At 42.0% G+C, this 15,072-nt stretch overlaps 1 protein-coding gene across 7 annotated transcripts in view; it reads right to left on the bottom strand.

The window, feature by feature from the left end:
- The window catches only part of pomgnt1 (protein O-linked mannose N-acetylglucosaminyltransferase 1 (beta 1,2-)), a 170,302-nt gene that overhangs the window by 16,564 nt on the left and 138,666 nt on the right, over positions 1-15,072 (bottom strand). For all 7 annotated transcript variants that reach the window (XM_061825104.1, XM_061825101.1, XM_061825105.1 and 4 more), the window contains one exon: positions 13,984-14,071. In XM_061825104.1, the coding sequence (XP_061681088.1) occupies positions 13,990-14,071 (82 nt within the window). In that variant the 3' untranslated portion in view covers positions 13,984-13,989. The remainder of the gene's footprint in view (positions 1-13,983; positions 14,072-15,072) is intronic.

The raw sequence follows: 15,072 nt of genomic DNA, 5'->3' as shown, positions 1-15,072 counted from the left end.
GGTGCCCAAAGGTACCATATGGACAAAAATATTACAGCTGTCAACGTTGCAGCTCAGCATGCTATCATATTATTTAGCCATTTTGGAGTCATGTCAACCAAGACACCCCGAAATGAGTCTGGTGTCTTTTAATCACTTCACCAGCCCTCGGGTATTTTCAGATGCTATACATCTGCACCCCCCATAAGATGGACTTTGCTCACCTTCCCCTTTGGTTGACTCAGCTGAGATGACCTTTTTACAGTGTGTAAGGTGTATCCTTGTGTTTCTGCTATTTGGTCCATGTTATTCAGGTCCTCCTCAATCTGAACCAGTGTTTTGGTAAAACTGTGTATACTGTAGATGTTAATTTATAAAGAGACATAGGATGAATAGACAAATGGCAATTATAAAGTTATTAAAGCACAGTAACCTGTTACATTAAAAGACTGTTACCGCCACCACAGGATCAGATGTCTCCATGTGACAATGGCTTGAATGAATTATCAATCACAAAAATGGTTTTAGACATCAATGCTGATAGATTTCCCAATTTAAAGCCCTAGTTCTATTTTCAGATACACATACTGTAACACTTGCAACTCTCATGGCCTGATTATTGTCACAAGAATGGGGCTTTAAATTTTCGGATCTACAGAGTCATTTTAATGAACTCAAATTCATTTTTTTGTATGTGGTTATCCAATTTGTTTTTACTGAGACCTTGGGTGGTTCCCACAGGTACCACTTTTTTCTTCTTCTTCTTCATCATTCGTCTATCTCTCATTGTGTGGAAAACATCGGTAATTTGTATGGTCTCCCAAACAGTGTTTTGAATGGAATGAGACCTGTCGTGCTTGTAATATGTGTATAGTTGAACTAAATCTATCCATTGTCTCTGGTCTGTGTTTTTTTTCCATGCATTTCTTAAGTCTGTTCTTAAATAAAGTATTAATTAATTATTAATTAGTTCATTAGTTCTTAAAATAATTAATTATCTTGTGTATGGTAAGAACAGTGGTGTTTCAAGTTAATATGGAAAATGAGTCCTATTTTGTTGACCACTTTGTTTACAAAGTGTGTTCTATTGGTATGATGTCTTTCCATAATGCTTTAGCTACTGTTAGTGCATCAGGTTGTTTAGCTGGAAATATTTCTACACATTTTGAAAGAGCGTAGATAATGACTAAACAGTATTGTTTTACCTCACTTTTGTTTTGTTCAATGAAATCCATGTGTATTTTCTGAAACTGATATGTACCCTGAGGAAACTGACCACATTTTGGACGCACATTCTCTCGTGAATTTTGTCGAGCACAGGTCAAACAACCTCAACGAAAATTGTTTGTATCTGAGTTAAAGCCATAGGTTGTGTAATGCCTTTGTACCAGGGCTACTATTCCCCCTGAGACATGAAACTTCACATGGCTCAATATTGCCGCCCACTTAAAAAGATTTTTTGGTAGTTTGGGTTTTGTATCTGTGCTGAAATAAATCCCATTTTGTAATGTAGCACCTATATTTTTCCACATTTTTAGTTCTGCTGGTAAGCTTTGTTGTTGCATTTTTATGAACAGATCATCCGAAAGTATGTCTTCATTTGTTACATGGTCACCTAATCCCAAAAAGGCATTGGCTGCTACTTCTTTTGCTGTTTTATCTGCAAATGTATTTCCTAATGACACTGTCTGTATTTGAAGTGTGTGCTGCACATTTACATATGGCTATTTCTTTTGGTAATTGAACTGCTATGAGCAAATTTTGTAGTCGCTCTGCATGTGTCACTGATTTCCCTGTAGTTGTCACCATTTTCTATTTTTCCAGTACTGTCTGTGCAGATTGTGATAGCACTGTGAATACAGCAGCCTCTGGTCTCAGATTAACACTGTCCAATAGGGTGGGTTTCTGTACAGTTCAATCGTCCCAATCGAAATCTGCTTCTTTTTCTGTCCAATCAGAAACATTTTGTGCTGCTTTTATAAATTTTCCCAAACTCTTCCACTCCTGTTCAGTTTGTTTGTACAATCATGTGTGTGGTGATATCCATTCCTTGTATAATGCATTTAATTTGTCAGTCAGTCTTGTTCCTGCCACCATTACTGATCTATCATCTGAGTACAGATAATCAATCGTGATTTTGGCTGGTGTGGGCTGGAATAAATTTATCTTATACTACATAGTCACATGCAGTGAGTCACTTCCTATTTCATCTTGTGATTGTTCAATCATTTCTCGAGCTGTTTGCAGCCTGTTCTTGTGGGAGGTTTGGAATATCTAAGGTGTAATAATAGTGTTGGGTTTCTATGATCTAAGACATTCCACTGTCCCCCCCCAGTAATTCCTTTTTCTATTTAGGTCTTTACAGTTAAGAAAATAAATATTTGAACACCCTGCTATATTGCAAGTTCTCCCCCGTAGAAATCATGGAGGGGTCTGAAATTCTAAAACTCAACTTATGTTTGGAGAAGCGTGAATGCTGAGTTGCACCTGAGCTATTGTGATGCATGGGCATGGCAACATCATCCTTTGGGCCTGTTTTTCTCCAAAGACAACTGATCTGTTTAAAGGAAAGAATGACTGGGGCCTTATATTATGGTGAAGAAAACAAGTATTTGAACATCCTGCTATATTGCAAGTTCTCCCACTTAGAAATCATGGAGGGGTCTGAAATTTTCATCGTAGGTACATGTCCACTGTGCGAGAGATAATCTAAAAAGAAAAATCCAGAAATCACAATGTATGATTTTTTTTAACGATTTATGTGTGATACAGCTGCAAATAAGTATTTGAACACCTGTTTATAAGCTAGAATTCTGACCCTCAAAGACCTGTTAGTCCGCCTTAAAAGTCCACCTCCACTCCATGTATTATCCTGAATCAGATGTGCCTATGTGAGGTTGTTAGCTGCATAAAGACACTTGTCCACCCCATACAATCAGTAAGACTCAAACTTGTAACATGGCCAAGACCAAAGAGCTGTTCAAAGACAGCAGAGACAAAATTGTACAAATCCACACGGCTGGAAAGGGCTGTGGAGATATTGCCAAGCAGCTTGGTGAAAAAAGGTACAATGTTGGAGCAATCATTAGAAAATGGAAGAACCGAAACATGACAGTCAATCTCAATCGGAGTGGAGCCCATGTATTGTGAGATTTGGGGGAACAACCTCTTTCCCTGAGTCAGAGCATTGAAGATGGGTTGTGGCTGGGTTTTTCAACATGACAATGACCCGAACCACACAGCCAGGAAAACCAAGGAGTGGCTCCGTAAGAAGTACAGCAAGGTTCTGGCGTGGCCAAGCCATTCTCCAGACCTAAACCTAAGATAAAATCTTTGGAGGGAGCTGAAACTCCATGTTTCTCAGCTAAAACTACAGGAAACATTTGACCTCTGTAATTGCAAAGAAAGGCTACTGTACCAAATATTAACATTGTTTTTCTCAGGTGTTCAAATACTTATTTGCAGCTGTATCACATAAATAAATCATAAAAAAAAAAACCATACACTGTGACCCCTCCATGATTTATAAGTGGGAGAATTTGCAAAATAGCAGGATGTTCAAGTACTTATTTTCTTCACTGTAATATAGGGCCCCAGTCATTCTTTACTTTACACGGATCAGTTGTCCCTTTGGAGAAAAACAAGCCCAAAGCATAATGTTGCCACGCCCATGCTTCACAATAGCCATGGTGCAACTCAGCATTCGCGCTTCTCCAGACATGGTAAGTTGAGTTTGACCAGAAACTTCTTCTGGATCATCCAAAAGCTCTCTAGCAAACTTCAGATGGGACTGGAAATGTAGTGGCTTAAGCAGGGGTACATGTCTGGCACTGCAGTCCCTTGCGGCGTATTGTTATTGGTGGTAGCCTTTGTTACTTTGGTGACAGCTCTCTCCAGATCATTCACTAGACCCCTGCATGTGGTTCTGGGATTTCTGCTGACCGTTCTTGAGATAACTTTTACCCCAGAGGGTACGATCTTCCATGAGGCCCTAGATAGAGGGAGCTTATCAGTGGTCTTGTATGTCTTCCATTTGCTAATAATTGTTTCCACAGTTAATGTATTCGCACCAAGATGCTTACATATTGCAGATTGACGAATCCCAGACTGGTGCACGTTTAAAATTGAATTTCTGGTGTCCTTTGAATTCTCTTTAATCTTGGTCAGAGAAGAGTTTGGAATATGATTGTTGGACGATGTTTCTACTGATAAATTCAAATAGGTGCCAATCATACATGTGATAAATAAGAGGACAGACGAGCATCTCCAAGATTAAATTAAATATCTGTGACAGCCAGAAATCTTGCTTGATTGTTGGTGACCTAATACTGATTTCCCACCATAATTTGCTAATAAATTCAATGCAGCCCTATGGGGGCACAAACCAGTGCAATCTGTAGGCCGGTCCCAAGGCCAGATAAATGCAGAGGGTTGCGTCAGGAAGGGCATCCGGCGTAAAAACTGTGCCAAACAAATATGAGCGTTCATCTAAAGAATCCAATACCGGATCAGTCGTTGCCCGGGTTAACAACGCCTGCCCCCGGCACTGCTAACCTGCAGGGCGTCGGTGGATATTCAGCTACTGTGGGTCGAAGACAAAGAAGAGGAGGAAACCGGATCCATCGTCAGAAGAAAAAGAGGAATGCACAGAGCCTACAACTGAGTGTAAGGACTTTGAATGTTGGGACTATGACAGGAAAAGCTTAGGAGTTGGTTGACATGATGATTAGGAGAAAGGTTGATATTCTGTGCATCGAAGAGAGGAGGTGGAAAAGTAGTCAGGCTTGAAGCTTAGGAGCAGGGTTTAAATTATTCTCCCACGGAGTAGATGGGAAGAGAAATGGAGTAGGGGTTATTTTAAAGGAAGAGCTGGCTACGAATGTCTTGGAGGTGGAAAGAGTATCAGATCGAGTGATGAGACTAAAATTTGAAATTGAGGGTGTTATGTATAATGTGGTTAGCGGCTATGCCCCACAGGTAGGATATGACCTAGAGTTGAAAGAGAAATTCTGGAAGAAACTAGATGAAGTAGTTCTGAGCATCCCAGACAGCGAGAGAGTTGTGATTGGTGCAGATTGTAATGGACATATTGGGAAAGGAAACAGGGGCGATGAAGAAGTGATGGGTAAGTACAGCATCCAAGAAAGGAACTTTGAGGGACAGATGGGGGTGGACTTTGCAAAAAGGATGGAGATGGCTGTAGTGAACACTTATTTCCAGAAGAGGGAGGAACATATAGTGACCTACAAGAGCGGAGGTAGAAGCACGCAGGTGGATTATATTTTGTGCAGACAATGTAATCTTAAGGAGGTTACTGACTGTAAAGTAGTGGTAGGGGAGAGTGTAGCTCGACAGCATAGGATGGTAGTGTGTAGGATGACTCTGGTGGTGGGTAGGAAGCTTAAGAAGACAAAGGTAGAGCAGAGAACCATGTGGTGGAAACTGAGAAAGGAAGAATGTTGTGCGGCCTTTCGGAAAGAGGTAAAACAGGCTCTCGATGGACAGCAGAAGCTCCCGGAAGACTGGACAACGACAGCCAAGGTAATCAGAGAGACAGGCAGGAGAGTACTTGGTGTGTCTTTCGGTAGGAAAGAGGAGAAGGAGACTTGGTGGTGGAACCCCAAAATACAGGGAGTCATACAAGGAAAGAGATTAGTGAAGAAGAAGAAGTGGGACACTGAGAGGACTGAGGAGAGGCGAAAGGAATACATGGAGATGCGACATAGGCAAAGATAGAGGTGGCAAAGGCTAAACAAGAGGCATATGAAGACATGTACACCAGGTTGGACACGAAAGAAGGAGAAAAGGATCTCTACAGGTTGGCCAGACAGAGGGATAGAGATGGGAAGGATGTGCAGCAGGTCAGGGTGATTAAGGATAGAGATGGAAATGTGTTGACTGGTGCCGGTAGTGTACTAAATAGATGGAAAGAATACTTTGAGAAGTTGATGAATGAAGAAAATGAGAGAGAAGGGAGAGTTGAAGAGGTAAGTGTGAAGGACCAGGAACTGGCAATGATTACTAAGGGGGAAGTCAGAAAGGCACGACAAAGGATGAAAAATGGAAAGGTAGTTGGTCCTGATGACATACCGGTAGAGGTATGGAAGCAATTTGGAGAGATGGCTGTGGAGTTTTTGACCAACTTATTCAACAGAATACTAGCGGGCGAAAAGATGCCTGAAGAATGGAGGAAATGTGTTCTAGTTCCCATTTTTAAGAACAAAGGGGATATTCAGAGCTGTGGGAACTATAGAGGAATACAATTGATGAGCCACACAATGAAGTGATGGGAAAGAGTAGTGGAGGCTAGACTCAGGACAGAAGTAAGTATCTGCGAACAACAGCATGGTTTCATGCCTAGAAAGAGTACCACAGATGCATTATTTGCCTTGAGGATGCTAGTGCTAGTGTAGAAAGAGCTACATTGTGTCTTTGTGGATCTAGAGAAAGCCTATGACAGAGTACCATGAGAGGAACTGTGGTACTGCATGCGTCAGTCTGGTGTGGCAAAGAAGTATGTTAAAATAGTACAAGACTTGTATGATGGCAGCAGAACAATGGTGAGATGTGCCTTAGGTGTGACAGAGGAATTTAAGGTGGAGGTGGGACTGCATCAGGGATCAGCTCTAAACCCCTTCCTGTTTGCAGTGGTAATGGATAGGCTGACAGATGAGGTTAGACTGGAATCCCCTTGGACCATGATGTTTGCAGATGATATTGTGATATGCAGTGAAAGCAGGGAGCATTCCAGAGGAACAATTTGAAAGATGGAGACATGCACTGGAAAGGAGAGGAATGAAGATTAACTGAAGTAAAACAGAATATATGTGTGTGAATGAGAAAGGTGGAGGGGGAAGAGTGAGGCTACAGGGAGAAGAGATAGCGAGGGTGGACAACTTCAAATATTTAGGGTCAACAATCCAGAGCAATGGTGAGTGTGGTAAGGAAGTGAAGAAACGGGTCCAAGTAGGTTGGAACAGCTGGCGAAAGGTGTCTGGTGTGTTATGTGACAGAAGAGTCTCTGCTAGGATGAAGGGCAAAGTTTACAAAACAGTGGTGAGGCCGGCCATGATGTACGGATTAGAGACGGTGGCACTGAAGAAACAACAGGAAACTGAACTGGAGGTGGCAGAAATGAAGATGGTGAGGTTCTCGCTCGGAGTGACCAGGTTGGATAGGATTAGAAATGAGCTCATTAGAGGGACAGCCAAAGTTGGATGTTTTGGAGACAAGATTCGAGAGAGCAGACTTCGATGGTTTGGACATGTTCAGAGGCGAGAGAGTGAGTATATTGGTAGAAGGATGCTGAGGATGGAGCTGCCAGGCAAAAGAGCGAGAGGAAGACCAAAGAGAAGGTTTATGGATGTGGTGAGGGAAGACATGAGGGCAGTTGGGGTTAGAGAGGAAGATGCAGGAGATAGGCTAAGATGGCAAAAGATGACACGCTGTGGCGACCCCTAACGGGACAAGCCGAAAGGAAAAGAAGAAGAAGAAGGTGAGGTATACCAATGATGAAAATTACAGGCCTTTGTCATTCTCTTTCAGTGGTGGAACTTGCACAATTGGTGCCTGACTACGCTCCCCCACCACTGTATAGAGGAAAATGATTAAATCTTTCAGTTTATAAATGTATGCTGTCATCTACAGGTTATGAAACAGCTCAATTTAATTCCAACATGCAACCGCCACCAAGAGGTTATGAGAAAGCTGTACACTTTTCTAGTATGCCACTCCCACTTAGAGGCTAACCAGTGTTTTGTTTTGTTTTTAAAATACAACTGATAACTGAACAACATCCATCGATTTTCTTCACCGCTTATCCTCACGAGGGTCGCGGGGAGTGCTGGAGCCTATCCCAGCAGTCAACGGGCAGGAGGCGGGGTACACCCTGAACTGGTTTCCAGCCAATGGCAGGGCACATTGAGACAAACAGCTGCACTCACAATCACACCTCAGGGCAATTTAGAGTGTCCAACTAATGTTGCATGTTTTTTGGGATGTGGGAGGAAACCGGAGTGCCCGGAAGAAACCCACGCAGGCACCGGGAGAACATACAAAATCCACACGGGCGGGTCCGGGATTGAACTGAGGACCTCAGCACTGTGAGGCCAACGTACTACCATGCTGCTGTCTTAACAACAACCATCATTAATTTTTTTATGCTGATTGTGTCAAATATTTTATTAGTCTGGGTAAGCAAATATATGAGCACAAATGTGGGGCTGTGAATTTCACAGTAAGAGCAAGTAAAAAAGTATTACATGTTCAAATAAAGTGCTTATCACTAGAATATATAATTAAAATGCATCATGTTTTGAACATATGGGTAGAAATAAAAATCATGCATCATAAGAATGCATCACAGTTTAGAGTTTTCCAGAATTTTGAGATCAACTTTAGGTGTGTGTATTATCCATGGGTGCATTATGCACAATAAATTAGTGTGCACATCAGTGTTTTTCAACCACTGTGCCGCGGCACACTCCTGTGGCCTGGCGTAGTGTCTGTTGTGTCGTGGGAAATAATCAAATTTCACCTAACTGGTGAAATTGTATCCGCACATAATGTGCAGTCACCGACTGTCCATGCTGTCTTATGTTGGACAGAGTAATCACATAATACACTAAAATATATCTTTAGGTGGTAACAGGTCATGTCAGTTGGTTGTGACAGTGGCATTTTTGCTCGCAAAGTTATATGGTGACAGTGATGGAGAGGTTATTGAAAAGGAAATGCTAACTCAATATCAGACTCTGAACAAAATTCGGTGTGCGGGAATAAAGCGAAAGCTATCTTTCATTTGAACTTACTCTCACCGGGGATCCAACGATTCTGACTCCATGTGTACTTGGTGTGTGTTGAAATGCTATGCCACAGTCCAATGGTTCCAAGTAAGTTCAAACAGCATCTCCAAATGAAACACCCCTCACTTCAGAACAAGAATGTATTTTGTTCGCCTTGTGCACACACAGAGGAACTGGCAACATTGATGAGAAAAAAAAACAAAAAGATAAGAAAGCCTTTAAAGCTAGCTATCACGTTGCTGAACTTGTAGCCAGATTAAAAAAGTTACATACTGCATTAATACTTCCTGGCTGTAAAGGCATTGTGAATGAGATGCTAAAGCTGCTAAGGAAATAACCAAAGTCCCTCTTTCATTTAACACCATTTCCAGATGCACTGATGACATGTCTGCAGACAACAAAAGTTTAGTTTTGCAAAGGGTTCTGTATAAGTAGTAAGTTTGCATTGCAACTGACAAGTCCACTGGTGTTAGTGGACATACCCAACTCGTGGCCAATGTGCCGTTTGTGGATAGATATGCAATCGGACAAAACATTTTTTTACAAGCCATTGATACAAAAAATAAGAAAATTTTATGGATCTCGTCTGAAAATCTTGAACAAAGTGGACTGAAATGGGAAAATTGCAAGGGTGTCTGCGCTGATAGAGGGGCACCCATGGTCGGAAACACCAAAGGCTTTGGAAGCAGAGTGAAAGAGGGAACACTAATGTGATTGTTACACACAGCCAAGACCTGACCAGCACATCCAGTTCCTGTGTTGGTGATGCTGTGCGCAAGGTGAACTTTGTAAAATCACGACCCATAAAAAGTTGCATATTTGAGGAAATGTGTGCGGAACATTGATCCTAATTGTTTCATACGGAGGTCTGGTTGTTGTCCCGTGCTGGCCCATGTTTATGAACTGCTAGAGGAAATGAAAGTGTTTCTAACAATGAGAGGTCTGATTATGCTAAACCGTTTGCAACTAATGAGTGGTGTACAAATCTGGCATAACTCGCTGACATTTTTCATCATCTGAATGAAGACATGCAAGGCTGAAATTAAAACCTGCTTAAACAGATCAAATAAATGCATTGCATCTGAAAACTGCAACTCTGGAAACTATGTGGAAAATGGAAACCTTGAAATGTTCATACTCACCCAGTAATGGTAAACTCAACACAGAAGCATGATGTGAGATTAACAGTGAAACATAAAAAATACTTGAGGAGAAGATGTCATTTTATTTTTCATCAGCCTCCATTCGATCCCTTGACTGGGTGAGGTACCCATCCAGGTCAGCATCAGTTGGTGGAAAGGACATGACTTTACAGGAAGAGGAGGAACTGAGTATTATAAAGCTCGGCTTTGCTGATATAGCTTTGGACAATTTTTGATTGGCTACTGCCAAGGAGTACTCCATTCTGTCAAACAGCTGTTTTGAAAAGTCACGCATTTTCCATTTTACTTTGTGATGTGAGCTTTTCAAACCTGACTACGGTAAAAAAAAAAAAAAAAAAAAAAAAAAAAAATACAAAATACTCTACAGTACTGATCAGTACTGTGAATAGGTGCAGGTATGGTGTTCCATAGTTGAGTTGGTGTCAAGCTCTCTGTCTTGCTTTCTCAATAAAACAGTCGCATAACTCTGTCCATCCCAACGCCCATCCAGCTCTGCTTCCAGAATTACAAGATACAGCAATTTAAAAAAATATATATATATTTTTTTCAGTATCGTCACATTATCAAACAAATACAGTGGTACCTCTAGTAATAAAATTAATCAGTTCCAGAGGTCGTTTTGTAAGGGGAATTTTTCTGAAGCGCATTTTACATGTAAATAGCATAATCCATTCCAAGCCCCCCGTTCCCACTGCCTGGCAAAAATAAGCATTTAAAGATAATGTAAAGAATAATAACGAAATTATGTTCATATACCTTTGGCATTGAGCAACTATGTGAAGAGAAGGGTGAGTGACAAGCAAAAGGCATCGTGAGGGATGGAGGAGGAGGGAAACTTTGACAGCCGAAAGAAAACATATGTACGAATGTATGCACACAACTTAATGCCACTAAAGGTTTTTGGGGCCCATGGTGAAGAAAGATGAATAAACTTCCAAAAAACGCAAACAAAAAAATGTTACTTTTCCAACATGTGTTAGCTTGTGACAGTTTGACAGTGCTCGTGTGATTCAGTGACCCTCGAGTGTCCAAGGGAATCAAAAAGCATCGGGGATTAAGATTGACGTCGCTCCTAGCCAATGGGATGCCACGAAGATGCTATGGCGATAGCAAATGGGAGGGCAGCTCTGTCGCTTCACACAAACCAAGATAAGGAAGTGGATCATGGGTTAAAAAGTGACATCCCTTCTCGACACTGGGATGCCAGAAGATGCTATGGTGCTAGACAATGGAAGAGCAGCTCTATCGCGGCTCACAAACCAAGATACAGTTGTATCTACAGTACCGTAGAGATGATTGTGGAGGCATCCTTCACCACACCTGCCCCTGACTTGTGTCAACCGTCGAGACTTTCAAGTTCTTGGGAATTACAGTTTCACAGGACCTGAAGTGGGAGACGAACATAAACTCCATCCTCAAAATAGTCCAGCAAAGGATGTACTTCTTGCGGCTTTTGAGGAAACATGGCTCTGGAGATGCTGTCAGCGCATGGGTAAATGTTATAGAAAGTTAACCATCGGCCCTCCACCAATCGGGACTTTATGGCAAAGCAGCTTGACAGAAGCCTCTCCTCAGTGTAAGAGACAAAGTTTTAAACAGTCGCTTGGCATGATGTACGGATTACACTGATGAGACAACAGAAACAGAGCTCGAGGTGCCAGAAATGAAGATGTTGAGGTTAATTCTAGGAGTGATCAGGTTGGATAGGATTAGAAATGAGCTCATCAGAGGGATGGTCAAGGTTAGATGTTTTGGAGACAACAGAGAGAGCAGACTGATGGTTTTGACAGGTCTAAAGGAGCAATAGTAAGTATATTGGTATGAGGATTATGATGATGGCACTGCCAGGCAAGAGAGCTGGAGGAAGACCAAAAAGGTTGACAGATGTCGTAAGGGAAGACATGAGGGCAGTTTCTGTTTAAGAGAAAGATGCAAGAGATAGGCTTACATGGAAAATGATAACACACAGTGGTGACCCCTAAAAGGACAAGCCAAAAGGAAGAATTCATGATTGAACAAAAGGGGTAATTACTTTTTCCAACCCAGGTAACTTTGAATACTTAAAGTGGGACTGTCATCCCTATAAACATTCTAAAATAGATATTGTAATGAAAAATACATATAACAGTATTCACTTCAATGTTTATACGAAAAAATATGTGAGCGGATTGTGCATCATCCATGCGCAAAGTTGCGCAATTGAGTGTCCTTCGACATCCAAGTGGTCGCCATATTAGTCGCGTCCTCTGTCCTTGACGTCATCGTCACTTCCACCGTTGAAAACGCGCAGTGCCTGCTACTATGGACGCCGAACAACAGAGATATTCGGATTTTTCCAACGCCCCTTCTGACACCGAAGCTCTTTTCGAAAAGAACATCACACAACTGAGTGAAGTTACTGGGGCAATATTACACTATTGTTGCGAGCCCTTAGGGCAATATTACACCATTGTTTCAAGCCATATTCAGATGATATGCAATCACGGTCAAACCGCATCCCCGTCTGATCAACTTCCACGGCGGAGATGAGCCATCGCGGCTCATTGCAGCCGGCCGGTGTGGCTTATGACAGAGCCAAGCGGTGCTGCTTTAGGGGGGTGCTCACAGATCCCGCAGTACACTTCAAGGCGGCAGAAACACCTCCGACATCATCATGCTGAAAACAGGGCCCCCCAAAAGATTTGTGCTGAGCTCCCTCCTCTTCACTCTGGTGTCCCACAACTGTGCACCCATATCCAACTCTAACTGCTTCATTAAGTTCGAGGACGACACGATTGTGGTGGGCCTCGTCAAGAACGACGATGAGACAACCTACAGGAGTGAGGTGAACTGCCTGGTGATGTGGTGCAAGGACAAAAATCTCCACTTGAACGTGAAGAAAACTCAGATCATCATAGTGCTCTTCAGGAGAGGGCACACCAAACATCCCCTTCTAACCATCAATGGTGCTGCAGTAGAGCATGTCAGCAGTCCACATCTCCAAAGACCTGTCCTGGACCACTAACATCACAGCGCTGGCTAAAAAGGCTTTACGGCGGCTCTACCTCTTGTAAAAACTAAAAAAACGTGAGAGCTTAGCCCCCGTCATGAAATTACAGAGGGACGATCGAGAGCATCCCATGCAGCAGCATCAATGTTGTAAGGCACCTGTACCACCTCGTGGCGCAAGATCCTGAGATCAGCAGATCATCGTTGTCTCTCTTTCCCCTTCCTTGTGAACATTTATAACACCCGCCTCACCTGCAAGGCTACCAGGATTGCTCGTGACCCCAAACACCCACCCCACTCCATCTTTAAATTGATACCATTACTGGAGAGACTGTTGAGTATTTGAGCCAAAACCAGCAGGCTTAAAAACAATCTCTTCCACTAGGCAGTCAGGATACTCAACTCCCTCCCTGGCATCCGCCAACATGGACTCTAGACTACAAATTAAGCACTCTACGATCAGTATTCGCCTTGCCCATACAGCACTGTGGACATTACCCAGTGATTGCAGCTCGTTAAATTAGCCAGATTGACCATATTGGGTATATTCTCTAAGATATAAGGTATCCAATTTCTGAGACGCCGATCCTCACAAGGGTTGCGGGGAGTGTTGGAGCCTATCCCTGCTGTCAATGGGCAGGAGGCAGATAAAGTTGCCAATCAATCGTAGGGCACATAGAGACAAACAGCTACACTCATAATCACACCCAGGGGCAATTTAGAGTGTGCAATTAATGTCGAATGCCCGGAGAAAACCAACCCAGCACAGGGAGAACATGCAAAGTCCACACAGGGAGAGCTAGGATTGAACCCGGGTCTTCAAAACTGCGAGGCCAACATTATCCAGCTGCTCCACCGTGCCGCAGGTCTTAGGCAAAATAGATAAATTTTAAACAGACCAGTTTTTTCACATTGTATTTATTTTAAACTCTTTCGTGTATTATTGCACCGTAGGTCTGAATGGAATGCTATTTCAGGTATGATGTATGTCATATGTCTATGTATGTATATGTCATATGTCTGTATAACATATGTGACAATAAATTTACTTGAACTTAAAGCTGCTCTGCTGGTGCGCCCTCTTCTTTAGCGGGTGGCTCCAAGTGGATGGGGATGACATTGGCAGGTTTCGTCACACTGGTCACCAGAAACAAAGGATAAGAAAGAAGAGTTATTTCATATGTTCAGTCGCATGATAGCTATATTCAGCCTTGACTTGAGATTAATTCATTGTTATCACTTTAATATATATATAAAATATTTTTTCCTCATTGGAATGAAAGCACCTTTAATCCAATTTCTCTCCCCACAAACAAACACCACACTTTTTTGCTAGTTGCAAATAAAGAAAAGTAGCACTGCATTATGCAAATATAAAACTAAAAAAACAAAATAAATGGAAAAAATAAAATATCTGGTTTTATTAAGTGTAACTGAGCCTAAGGTTGTAAGCATGCGTGCTCAGTATATTTCACTAGTGTATTTTTGGGGTTATTCTGCCATAATGTGTCTCTATTACATTAGAGCAGTGCTTCTTGATTTTCTGTTACGCCCCCCCTAGCAAGAAGAAAACAACTCTCGCCCACTTTTCCCACTATAAATAGCATAGTATAGCGCTGCAGAACATTATATCTGTATTAACAAATAAAACAAAAAATACATTAGAAATATAGTTCAATTTACAAAGAATAACTAACATTGTTTTTAAATCTGTAATAGAAAAGATTTAACGGGAATCAATTTGCCTGAAATTTAAAAAAAATCCTAGTTTAAACTGTAAAGATTTATGACTGACCTATTGCAGCATTTGATAGTGAAAAATAAAATTAAATAAGATCTATAAATAATAACTTCGCTCTCTCGTATCTGGGATCTTGTTCTATCGGCCACGACCCAACAGCTCGTACCCATAGGTAAAGGTAGGAACGTAGAGCGACTGGTAAATTGAGCGCTTCAAAGTCGGCTTGATGAAGCCAACAGAACCACATCATCTGCAAAGAGCAGAGATACTATGCTGAGGCAACCAAACCGGACACACTCTACGCCTCGGCTGCGCCTAGAGATTCTGTCCATAAATGTTATGAACAAAATCAGTGACAATGGGCAGCCTTGGCGGAGTGAAACTCTCACCGGAAACG

Source organism: Syngnathoides biaculeatus, chromosome 7, assembly GCF_019802595.1.
Source record: "Syngnathoides biaculeatus isolate LvHL_M chromosome 7, ASM1980259v1, whole genome shotgun sequence".
Taxonomy (NCBI): Eukaryota; Metazoa; Chordata; class Actinopteri; order Syngnathiformes; family Syngnathidae; genus Syngnathoides; species Syngnathoides biaculeatus.
This window is presented reverse-complemented; position numbering and strand designations above follow the sequence as displayed.